Source organism: Mastacembelus armatus, chromosome 23, assembly GCF_900324485.2.
Source record: "Mastacembelus armatus chromosome 23, fMasArm1.2, whole genome shotgun sequence".
Classification (NCBI taxonomy): domain Eukaryota; kingdom Metazoa; phylum Chordata; class Actinopteri; order Synbranchiformes; family Mastacembelidae; genus Mastacembelus; species Mastacembelus armatus.
This window is the reverse complement of record NC_046655.1, coordinates 10,577,094-10,589,142: the sequence shown is the minus strand read 5'-3', so window position 1 is coordinate 10,589,142 and position 12,049 is coordinate 10,577,094. Positions and strand designations below refer to the sequence as shown.

The following is a 12,049-nucleotide window of genomic DNA, read 5'->3' as shown; positions in this document are numbered from 1 at the left end:
CCTGCATACACACTCTACTGCCTCACTGAGAGATAGAGCAGCCGACTTAACTCTTTACACAGGCAATATTCATGCAAAATGTTTCCAATCACATGCAACTGTCCATTTCAAAATAAAAGCACTTTACAGGAAACTTTTATTCATAAAAAGTGCATCTACAGGTGCATCTTTTCATATCTTATGATGCCATCTGGTGATGCCATCTGGTGGTCTAAGACTAAAATAGGTCACAACATATAGTAGTCCATATAAAGCACCACTGAACATCTTAATGAAAACACAATCCCAATGTTCCTCTGGTATATCATAATCAGGTTTTAGTCAAATATACGCAAGATCCACTCTTTTTCTATATGTCCCTCAGGGTCAGCTGTGACTCTGCTGTTGTTTATCAGTTCCTTGGATCTTCTGAAGCAGATACTCCATTTGAAGGTTGAGATTTGGCTGTCCTTTCTTCGTCTTTTTGCTCAGCATCTGGAATGTCTCCATCTTTTTCTGTTTGTACCTCTGAATGGCTTCTTCTCTGTGCTGTTTGTTCTTCAGGTATTCCTGGGATTAAAACAAAACAATTAACACAGAAGGTCAAGACACCCTGACAGCAAAGGGTGAGATTGCAATTCAAACAAAGTATGCGACAAATGCAGAGGATAGGTAACATGTAACAGGGGAATAACTCACCTCTTTCTTTTTTCTCCGTTTCTCTTTGATCGTCTCATATTCCTCATTTGTCTTCTGATAGGAGGTCTTCTTCAGCATTTTTTTCTTCATGCGGTTGCTTATTGGAAGACTGGAAGAGGACATTACAAAGGTAATGTTAATCTTTGTTTCATGTTCAAAGTGTGTTTTCTCTACACACTTACTGAAGCCAGTCTTAATAATTCTTACCTTCCCTTCTCTGAGGTTGCTGTTGGGTCAGGGATCCCAGTCCCAGAATCTGTCATCTCAGATGCACCAGTAACTTCTGGATCTTGATCAGCACTTTCAGTCCTCTGTGCAGCATCAGCACCACATTCTGCTGTCCCTTCTCCCTTCTCCTGCCTTTTCATTCTTAGCTTAGTCCTGTTCAGCCGATTCGCCCAGGCCTCTTGTTTTAGTTTCTCTGCTTCTGCCACGTAAAGATGTCTGAGGTGTTCTGGATACTCCTCCATGTACACCAGTTTGGACTCGGTGCTCTTCTTCTTCTTCTCCTTCCGCAGCAGTTTGTTGTACTCATGTTTGACTCTTTGCTTCCTCTTGAAGGCAAACCCTTGACCTGAAGAGCAAAAAAAAAAAAAAAAAGTTGTTGTATAAATGTTGATGCTGGATTTTAGCAAGGGGTGGACTGTTATTGAGACAGCCTAGATGTTTAGAATAATTTAACATTGTTTTAGCTATTACCAAATTTTTCCACAGAAATACCTGATTAAATTATGAGATTTCTTAGTTCAGTTTGGCAACCTGTGTATTTTGAAAGAAAAAGTACAAATAGTGAGATTTTGCTAATTGTTGGTGTCAGAATTTTTAAAAAATCCATTAATAATGTAACTAAAAAAAATTCCGATTTAACAGAGTACTCATGAGTTGTTTAGTAATCCCCACCTTCCTTAAGGCTGCCTTCGAACATTTTCTGCTCCGGGATCCATTTCCTCTTCTTTTTGACACCCTGTGCGTTATGTTTTGATTTCTTCCAGTTGCCATCTCTCCCTGCAAACGTCTTATTCTTCGTTTTCTGATCTATTGGGGCCATTTGAGCTAAATCGCTAAATGTTTACAGCTTTCATGCGTTGATCAACCCGCATGCAGCTTCTTCCTAGACGCAGGCTGATGACATGGGCAGACCTGAGAAATCGATTTCAGATGATCTAATCAGTTAAAAAGATATTTCAATCCCCAAATCGGACATTTTTATATCAATACAACGTGTGACAGTATAATATATTTTGAGCACACTAACTCCTTGATCTGGTATGTACGCTAACGTACATTTTATAGAAAAAGTGGAGTCTAGCTTAGACTTAAAAAGAATAATCGAGCAGTAGTTTCGATTACTACTGCCTGGGAAGGCATAAGCAGTGGAAACCGACGTGTTTGACTAGGGCTATGAACTCAGAGCGTTTGAACATGTTCGCTTCCTCAAACAGTCTCACGGAAATCCAGCGATACATAGATGAAGTTAGGCGCTTTCTGTCCGTGGCTCTGAGCATCGCTAACGCTCACACTGTGGAGTTTTACACCCACGACGTGTGGCAGCGGTTCATGGCGGTTGGGCCGGGGGAGGTGCTGTCAGCCGTCAGCGCCTGCAGTGACCGGCAGGGGGCGGCAGAGCACAACGGTCCCGGTAAACACATCCAGCCTCAGGCTATAAAAGAGAACTATGAAAGTCTGTGGTGTGACATTGTGGATAAGACTTTCCACAAACAGATCATTTATAAAGGAGTTATTTTGAAAGGGCTTTATGAATTATTTACTGCTGTGTGACATTAATTAGAACAACTCTATGGAAGACAGGATGTGAGCTGCAACAAATGGAGTAATTGATCAGTAATTAGTGATTAGTAATTCATTTTCCTATCAAGCATTTGCAGGTTCTCTTTGTTATTTGTGATAGTAAATTAAATGATTTTGAAAATGATGAAGAAATTTAAATTAGTCACTTTGGACTTTAGGAAATCCTGATGATTTTTTACTTTTTGACATTTCATACAACAATTAATTGATTATTCAACAAACAGATTGATTGATACTGAAAGTAATAGTTACAGCCCTACTACACCTTTCAATAACTTTTTAATACTGTACCCTTTTACTATACTTAGCTTTATGAATCATATGACCACAGCTCTGTACCAAAGTCTATTTATAAATAATATTAATATTTTGATTACTTGTACTATTCATCTCAAACTGAAAGGTGTTTAACCAACCCAAATGTTGCTTTTTTTTTGCTTTTCTTATTTTCAAAGGCAACTTTCTAATGCCTTGCTTTAAAATTGCCTAATGTTAAGGGTTGTCCAAATTACAAAAGAAATATTCTCTCTCGGTTGTGGTATCAAGCCAAGGAATACTTTTTGGCCATTGTTACCATTTGACTAACTTTAACAACATTTTTTCCGTCTGTTCCCCTTATACAGCACAAACCGAAACCATGTTTGGGTTTTGCAGGGAGACAAATCGACTGGTTGATACCCATGAACTTTTGCAGATGGCCAAGGTTCACTCTCTTCCTGGCCTTGAAGTCTGTTTGAGCAGAGATGAGCTAATGCAGGCCTTCAGACAGAGCAGGCCTGAGCATGGGGCTCTGCCAGCAGATATAGGTAGGGAAGAATGGACTGTCTGACCACATGTTTCATGCTGAGAGAGCACAAAACAAGTCAAGTATTCTCCAAAATGTCCAGCTCAAATGTTACCATGACTGAGTTGCTGTCATACAGTGGGATTGATTTGGGATTTTTTAAAAGAACAGTGCAGGTAAATGTGTCTTCTTTTTTTTATAAAGCTCTTTTTCTGTTCTGTCAAACCCAGCAGCTGAACTGGAGCCAGATGCTTTTATGAAAGCTAAAAAATCTCATGAAGTCCAGTCTATGTCTGAGGTGGTGGCCTGTTTAGCTGAACACTGTCGAGTCAAACAGGTAAACATTGAAGTTGCTATAAATGCCTCTAAAGTTCTTGCTTGGAAAGACTTGATAGAACTCAAAACAGAAGGATCAGTTTCTTATTTCGGGTTTGGTTTTTCCTTCCAACTTTTTGCTTCCATCCAGGTGATAGATGTGGGCTCAGGAAAGGGTTACCTGAGCTCCTTCCTGTCCCTGCAGTACGGCCTCAGAGTTTATGGCATCGACTCCTCCAGCACCAACACCCACGGTGCCCAGGAAAGAAACAGGAAGCTCAAGAAGTTCTCCAGGGTGTACCAGAAACGCAGCAAGGTGATAAAGGCACAGGCAGAGGCTGTACATTCACCTCAGGAAGAGCTGGCACAAATAAAGTCTGGAATTAATGGAGGTGGTGATGTTTTATATGGTGATGGGGATAAAATGCCACAGGAGGAGGTGTTAACTGACTTATCAGAAGTGGACCAGCATTCAGAGTCAACCCCAGAAACAGAGGAGCTCTTCCTAAGCACTCTTTCACTGGATGTCATACAGACTGCCAGAACTTCCCCGAGTCACCTGAGTGCTGAGGAGAGAGAGAGGAGGAAGAGGGAGAACCTAGAGAGGAAACAGAGGAACAGAAGTGAGAGTTCCAATGTCGTCTTTTCACCTCTCACATCTTACATTACTGCAGAAACTGAGCTCCGAGAGCTTATCAGTGAGCTGGAGGTGAGCAGATCCAAAGTCAAAAAAAAAAAAAAGGTAAATACTAACAATAGATTTAAGTCAGGTTGTGGGGTAGAGCGGGGGCCATCCACGTAGTAGCAAAGCACGATTCCCACAGTGGCTTCTAAAATTACAAGTCTGTCACAGTGGCTGGAGTTTGCATTACTGGGGCGAGTGTGGGATGTTACTGTGTTGCCAAATGCGCAGTACGTCATCATCAATAAATTTTACCATCGATCTCCACCCGTGCCCCCACCTTCCTCCTATTCTACTCTCTGCTTTCCCTGCATGCTTTCTCCAAACTCCAGGATGCGGTCATGGTTGGCCTGCACACATGTGGTGACTTGGCTCCCAGCACCCTGAGGATGTTTGTGGCTAAACGAGAGCTGGCCGCAGTCTGCAGTGTGGGCTGCTGCTATCACCTGCTGTCTGAGGAGTTTGACAGTGCCGGACAGGGTAACCACACACTCACACCATCAATGACACACTCTGAGATACACACCCCAGTCAGGGACAGGTTGGTGTGTTTGGGTCTGTCTCTGTGTCCTGTAAAGCTGTGACAAGTACAGTCTTCACACTTCACTCATTTTTTAAGAACATATGGTTTCTGTTCTGCAGAGAGTTCAGTCTTTATTTCGATTTCTGTTAGTCTTCTTGTTTTTCACTTGCACACTTCCATTTTCTCACCTCAGACACCTGCAGCGTCCACTTCAGCACTCTGATCTAAAATAAAATATCTTCCCAATTAAAGCCACATAAACACTTTCCTTCAGATTTTATAGTAAACAAGTCAAATGATCCACTGAGAATGTGGCAGACTCGGCCAAGTTACCCTTTTGATGGCTCAGTCGAGCTCAGAAACCCACTGTTAGAGTCGTTAGAGTGGATTTATGGATTTAGGATGGCTGTTTAAGGCCACTGAAAATGAGATTTTTTTTCATTTTAATTTAGACAGGAATCAATTGGAAGTGATTGATTCTGTAACTAGTGGGTAGTATTTCATCTCCACTGTTATTTAGTTAGGGTTAACTTCCACATTGCGGAGACTGTCTGTCATTCTCTACTGCTGCCTCAGTTTCACAGTTAGATCAGGAGCCAAAAATGGAGGATAACAGACTGATGTCAGTCCAGTTTCTTGCTTCTTTACTTCACAGTTTATGAGGTATGAAATCGTCTGCATGTGTCGTCATGCTGTGACTGTAGCCTCTGTGTATCTGAATGAGCCATTGCTACAATCAATACAGTATCACGTCATCTGTATGTATGACCTTCGACCCTTATGTCATCAAGAGCCCGTCATAGCTTCAGCCAAGTGCAGAAAATGATATCATGACAGCTGATTGAAAACACTCCATTCCATGGTTGTTTCCTGAACTCTGGTTTGATCATTTAAAGGACTGAACAAAGCTATTTACACACACGCCCACACATGCATGCACACACACACTTTCTCTTCCCTGTTGGTCCTACAGTGGAGTCTGGGATGCTGGCCAGCTCCTGTGGTGGCCAGCCTCACCCTAAAAAGAAGCTAAATTGCTGAAAGGCTTCTTTATAGAAAGCAGTTATAGATTTATGTGATCTACTCATTTAGACATGAAGCAATTCCTGCACTTCCTGCACATTATGTGGAAACAGTTTACTCACAGAAGTGAACTTCTTAGAGATGAGTACACAGGTCTGGAACCTATCTCTCTTCAAATGTCCAGTCACATGCAAGCTTATCAGAAATATTTGTCTTTCTGAATTGCAGTGCATGTACATGTCCACTTCAAATGTGAACTTCTTGGCCAACATGAGACTAACTATTATAAACAGTTTTGTGTATGTACTGTAATCAACCCGTCAGCCTGAGGAAATGCTTGTCCGGTTCAGTTGCCTTTGAGGGCCTGTGTCAGTGAGCAGTGTGCCTGGCAGAGGGAAAGCTAAGCTGACTGCTAACAAGTTAACTTGTCCAGCACAGTTTGTCAAAACCTGAATTGGCCTGGTCCCACATTATTGGTGCTTCTTTTGACTGTATCCCTTTGGATTCACTGCGCCTTGGCCTCACTGACCCTTTTAGAGATGACATGAAAAAGATGGCAGGCTGTCAAGTCACACTGAGTACTTTATCCATTGGGAATCTGTGTGTGTGTGTGTGTGTGTGTGTGTGTGTGTGTGTGGTGCTCTGGTAAGAAAAATGTGATTCATGTTGCTGTTTTTTCTCACCAGAGCAATTAAAGGTCAACAAGTCTGACTTCTGAGGGCAAAAAATAAAGAGGGTGTTTCATCTTAATTCTATCCAGCTGAGATTGATAACACTCATGTTTGTAAAGTAAATATAAGGGGTCTTCATATGAAGATGATGTAAGATTGTCAGAGTGGAAAAGAACATGGTCTTGTCTTTATATATAAAAATGAAAATGTTTCCTTCTCTTGTTAACTTGAACTTTCTCTGGCAAATATTAAAAACTTTATATCAGCATTATCGACCAGACTGTCAGTGTACTCCTGTTGTCTCTGTGTGTTTCCTCACAGAGTGTTTGCAAAGTGTGTGTGGTTTCCCTCTGAGTCAGTACCTCCGCAGCCAGTCCTGGTTCTGCGGCAGAAACGCCAGGATGTCAGCATGTTTGGTGAGTTTGGATGACGCCTCCAAAAATGTGCACGGCAGCATCTTTACTACATAAACATGTGTTGTTTAGACTGTACTGGCTGTTGTCAGTAACAGAAGGGCCTCTGCTAAATTGACCAACGCCTTTATTTAGTGTAGGACATGTGGATAAACTCGTTTTTTGGTGAGTTTCTATTAGTGTCAGGACTACTTTGTCTAAACACTTTACTATTTTCCTAAAAAACAGGCACTGGAGAGGGTTTCACATGGAAAAGGAGTAAGTATGCATACAAAGTGTACAATACACTAATCATCATCATCACACAGTAGTGGTTGTTACATTTTTTTTTTTCCTAAATTGTCATCGTTACACACATCAAAACCAATTAAATGACAAATATGTTATTTCACAATTGCTCAGAAGTGTGTTCTTTTTTTTTTTTTTTACCTTAGATCTCCTACACGCTTTTGAGCAATCAGCCCATTAATCCAGCTATTGTTTTAGGTCTGTGATTGACTGTAATGTATTTATTTGGAACGTAGAGCACAGAGCTCCAGGCCGAAGCTGATACATGATACCACTAGGCATTAATATGGAATGTTTATAAATATTAATGCAATCACGGCAGAATTGATTACTTGTTGGAACTAGAGTCTGAATCCAAAAACAGGCTTGATTGCTTGCATTAGGTTTAAAAAGTGTCAGAAATATTCAATCATTCATGCACTTGCTGGATAAATCACAAGGGAATAACAAACTTTTAATGTGAAATATACACTATAGTGCGTTATGGTGAATCACGTCATCTTTGATATTTTGTGTAGATTCAGATGGAGTCTCTGTTCTACCGAGCAGTCCTCCATGTTATTCTGAGAGACCACTACGACTCCTATAAAAGGTAATGTACAGGAATTAACATCTGTCATTACTTCAGTTTGAGAAATTATACCCCGAAGTGTCCAACACATTCAGTCTTGTCGAGACATTTTGTTCCATCATTATGTATCAAAAATATTAACGCTGCGTGGCATGCGTTAACAAATGTGTTGTGCAGGAATCAGTTAGAATAGAACAGGCACAGTGAGTTTCAGTCACAATACAAATTTGCTGTTTGTTTTCTTTGTTCTGAACCAGAAAGGAAAAGTTTTTGGTTCTGGTTTATTTGGACTATAAATGAACCAGGACTAGCAAACAGAAGCTAGTAAAAAGATAAAAAGTGATAAAGAGTTAAAACAAAGATTAGTCAATTGACAGAAAACCAGTTGACAAGAAATTTGGCAATCAGCCATTTAGGTCATTTATTTTACAGTAGTGATGCTTCGGGCTACTCTTACAGTAAATGCTTATGTTAACATACATGCAGTAACAATGCTAACATGTTTAGCAGGTGAAATGTTTACCATGTTTACCATCTCAGTTTGGCGTCTTAGCATGGCAACATTAAGGAGCACTAAACTCAATGTAAACTCAATGTAAATTTACATTTATCACCATTATTTGATATTTTGCCTCACCCCCAATGTGAGCTGGGATTGGCTTCAGACCCACATGACCCTGGATGTGGCAGGATAAGCAGTAGATGATGGATGGATGGATGGATGGATGAAAAATTATCAATACGAACATTTGTAATGAAAATAATTAACCCTAATGTACTTGGCCCTGTTCCTTTATATAAATAAGCTTTTCCTGCTCATGCAGTACAACTTAAGAACATGAAGAAAAGTCATTGAGACTGCAGCTTGGCCGCGGTTCACTTGTCTATACAATGCTTTCCAAACATGAGTAATCTCTGGCTCTCAAGAGTCTAAACCTGCTGGTTTACATCCACAGACCCTTCAGTTCTAGGGTCATTTGCTGTTGTTATTTTGGATTCCTGACGACTGACAATTTTCAAGCATTGCGGTCCAGATATTTGGTGGATGGTGGTCATTGCAAACGAACTAAATAAACAGAAGGGTCGAAGTAAACACTGCATATTTGAGTTCTTCAATTAGCCCCATTCACATGCCTGCTCCCCACCAATGCGTGACCTTCACTTTAATGACTAACATCACATCAGGATCGAATAACCATTGTTTTTCTCCCAACAGCACCTACTCATCACTGCTTGGTACTTTAGAAGTGTTTACCAGTTTGGTCCTGGATTAAAAAAACAATGTGAAACCAAAGGAGTTAAAGTTGTTTATTTCATAGAGTAGAAATGAGATGTTATGTACATGTGTTTGTTCCACAGTGAAAAGCGAGTTGGGAATGTTTACTCCAAGGCTAAATCATTCGTGGACTATGTTCGTCGAGCTCTTCGCAAACTGGAACTGGATGAATCAAAGGTCAGAATATTCCAGTCATCTTACAACACCTTTGAGAAACAAACTGTGGAAAGTACAGTGAAAGAGAAACAAGCGCTATAAAACAAATGATCGTTTTTATTTGGCATGATGAGAGGGAAAATGGTTTTTCTTTTGTCTGGATTTAGAAAATATTCAAATCACATCAGGTTAGTGAGAACGACACAGGTGCTTGAGGTGCTGTACTCTCTTGCTTTAGGATGGTTCCAGGCACCAGGGTTTTGAGGGGTTTGTCATCTGGGTAATCAGAAAAATAAGGATGACGTATTTCAAATTATTCTTACATCGCCAACACTTCCATCAAATCTTTTACTTTCACATCTTCCACTGTAGCTCTTCTTTACAATCTCCTTCATTTTTATTCCCCTGCATTCACAGGAACTGTCCTTGTTGACTGATAAAGTTGACAGCTTTCTCTTTGTCCTCAGCTTTCTGACAGTGAAATCCAGGATTACTATGACACATATAGACCACGAATAGACGAGATGCATGCTTTTAATATGGTGAGTGCCTGCACACACTAAAAATGACCAACACTCAGACTTTACAGCGTTTTTATCTATTATATCCTTATTGTGTACATTACACAGCTTCAGACCACAACAGCCTGTTCCAGCTCTGCTTTATGTTAAAGATTTTCATTCCTGTAAAATGAGATGTATAATGCCAATAAATTGTAGACCATTAAATGAGATCATTGCTGTATATGGGGAAGTAAAGCAGGAATGGGAGAACACCAGCCTTTTAGCCCTAATTGTAGTGTCACCCAAAATACCAGTTTTCCTTCATGACATAAAGCAGTGAAATGTTTTTTTGCAATTGCTAAATAAGCTACTGGGAAGTAGTTTCAGTATTAAGACTAGTCTGATAGAAAAGGGCTGTTGTGTACCAGATAGGTGGTCACTTGGAAAAAAACACTGACATGAAATAAATGAATATTTCTGTCAAAACATCTTCTTTTGTGTCAATGTCTTTGGATAGTTGAAGGTGACTCTGGCTCCCTGTATCGAAGGTCTGATTCTCCTGGATCGCCTCTGTTACCTGAAGGAACAGGTACATTCATTTCAGTTGTGAAATGCTGTTGGCTTGTTTGACCACGTTCACTGAAAATAACTATAAACAACAAGTGGATTTGTGTTAAATAACTGCATGATCTGTTGTGTATTATGAGAGCTTTTGTTTTTTTTGTAGTACTTTAAGGACATTTCATCCATGTTGGCTTAAAAATTGCCTTTGTATATCTTACTTACTTAACTCATAAAAATGTAGTTAAACTGTTTTTGTTCTTTTTGTTTATTTTTGTATTTCTCATCCTTATGATTTGCTTGTACATCTCCTTAATTGAGATTTAAAATTTGCTTCCCAGCTGAAATCTGGAAACCCTTCTTTTGATTCAGACCATTGACAATAATATAGGTGTTGGCTAAATTAAAGCCAGCCTGCAATTTAACGTCTTATGCTTCTGCAGCCAAACACAACATGCTAATCTTTAGTCTGACTCACGGTGAGATATATATGAGCAGATGGCTTTGAAGTTCTGATTACATCTGAGATTGTATGTCAGATGGACTTCCTTAATAGGGTCATGCAATCAAAGTATATAACATCAAGAGCGCTGGTCAGCTTTGAGAGCTCTCCCTGGAGGAGGAGCAGAGGAGGGAAAGAAAACGGTTGATGAATGTATGTGAATATGACCCATATGATGATGCCTTTGCAGAAGCATGCTCAGCATTAAAGAAGGATATAAGAACATCCACACTGCCATACTGTCAATCTTCTATGTTCATTTATTCTGTACACATGACATTATAAAATCTCCGTCTATCCTAGGAAAAGAGTCACACTTTTTTTGTTCGTTTATTTTTTGTTTGTTTGTTTTTTTGAGGGAGGGGGAATTCCATATCCGATTTACACATTGTTTTATTCTGCTTATGATGACATCTAAATGTGCTAAAATATGTACTGTAACAATCATGGCATAATGCCTGAACAGAGGGTTTCCTATTTTTCCCATTTGAGCTGTAGATCTGCAACTGAACGTGCTGCCATTAAGAAGGACATACTTGTTTTACACATGTACAGGAATCCACCTGACACAATATTTGTACAGATGTTTCTTCTCTGGGGATTCAATAGAGAAATCTTTAATAGTGAGAACATCATACGGCAGAGAATGCCAGGGGTCACGAAGCCGAACTGGGAGGAGAAGCAGAGTATTTATGTCCATGTGTTTTTTATTCAGTTGTATTTTCTTATTGTTTTATGGGTGTGTGTCTCTACTGCAGGAGGACGTATCATTCTCTGCACTGGTGCAGCTCTTTGATCCCCTGCTGTCACCAAGATGTTACGCTGTCGTGGGACTGAAGAGTTATGGAAACGGAGTTACAAGCTAATGAACTTATACATAAGCACATGATTATATTACAGTGATTGAGGGCTCATGATTATACGTGATCAACAGTGATTGTATCCTGTCCTGCTTGTTTTAATTACATGTGTAATTTCGCCAAAACCAATCTTGTTTTATATACTTTAATGTTTTAAATATTTGCACTGCTCAGCTCAGTCCTTGACCTTGTGAAAACACATGTTCAAAACACCTGGAAAAACTGTCCTCTTTGATTGAATTATACCAATCCAGACCTTTTTTCTTTATGTTTGAGTGACTCCTGAGAAAACACTTGTCTTTAAGAGCCATTCAGGGACCTAGGGGTATTGTGGGGTTTAGGGACACTTGGATCCCCTCAGTGGACTGGTCTGGAAAGCCCATTTCTAGGCTCCCACACCAGATGATGAAGAGTGGGGAAAAAAAAAACAGGAC

The 12,049-nt window shown here is 40.0% G+C and overlaps 2 protein-coding genes across 3 annotated transcripts; one reads left to right on the top strand and one right to left on the bottom strand.

Moving 5' to 3' along the window:
* Positions 1 to 119: 119 nt before the first annotated feature.
* ccdc59 (coiled-coil domain containing 59) lies at positions 120 to 1,802 on the bottom strand. Its single transcript, XM_026327187.1, has 4 exons — positions 1,579 to 1,802; positions 886 to 1,252; positions 679 to 787; positions 120 to 549 (listed from the first exon to the last, which is right to left on the bottom strand). The coding sequence occupies exons 1-4, from the start codon at positions 1,724 to 1,726 to the stop codon at positions 367 to 369; spliced, it is 807 nt and encodes a 268-aa protein (XP_026182972.1). The 5' UTR covers positions 1,727 to 1,802; the 3' UTR covers positions 120 to 366.
* A 240-nt stretch (positions 1,803 to 2,042) lies between these two features.
* Positions 2,043 to 12,046, top strand: mettl25 (methyltransferase like 25). 2 transcript variants are annotated; one of them, XM_026327406.1, is made up of 12 exons: positions 2,043 to 2,317; positions 3,111 to 3,293; positions 3,505 to 3,608; positions 3,738 to 4,295; positions 4,601 to 4,748; positions 6,807 to 6,901; positions 7,127 to 7,156; positions 7,705 to 7,778; positions 9,117 to 9,210; positions 9,657 to 9,731; positions 10,210 to 10,281; positions 11,514 to 12,046. In XM_026327406.1, the coding sequence occupies exons 1-12, from the start codon at positions 2,080 to 2,082 to the stop codon at positions 11,619 to 11,621; spliced, it is 1,779 nt and encodes a 592-aa protein (XP_026183191.1). In that variant the 5' UTR covers positions 2,043 to 2,079; the 3' UTR covers positions 11,622 to 12,046. The 2 variants fall into 2 exon arrangements, with proteins under 2 accessions (XP_026183191.1, XP_026183190.1); XM_026327405.1 differs by having other exon boundaries at positions 3,502 to 3,608.
* The last annotated feature ends 3 nt before the right edge of the window (positions 12,047 to 12,049 follow it).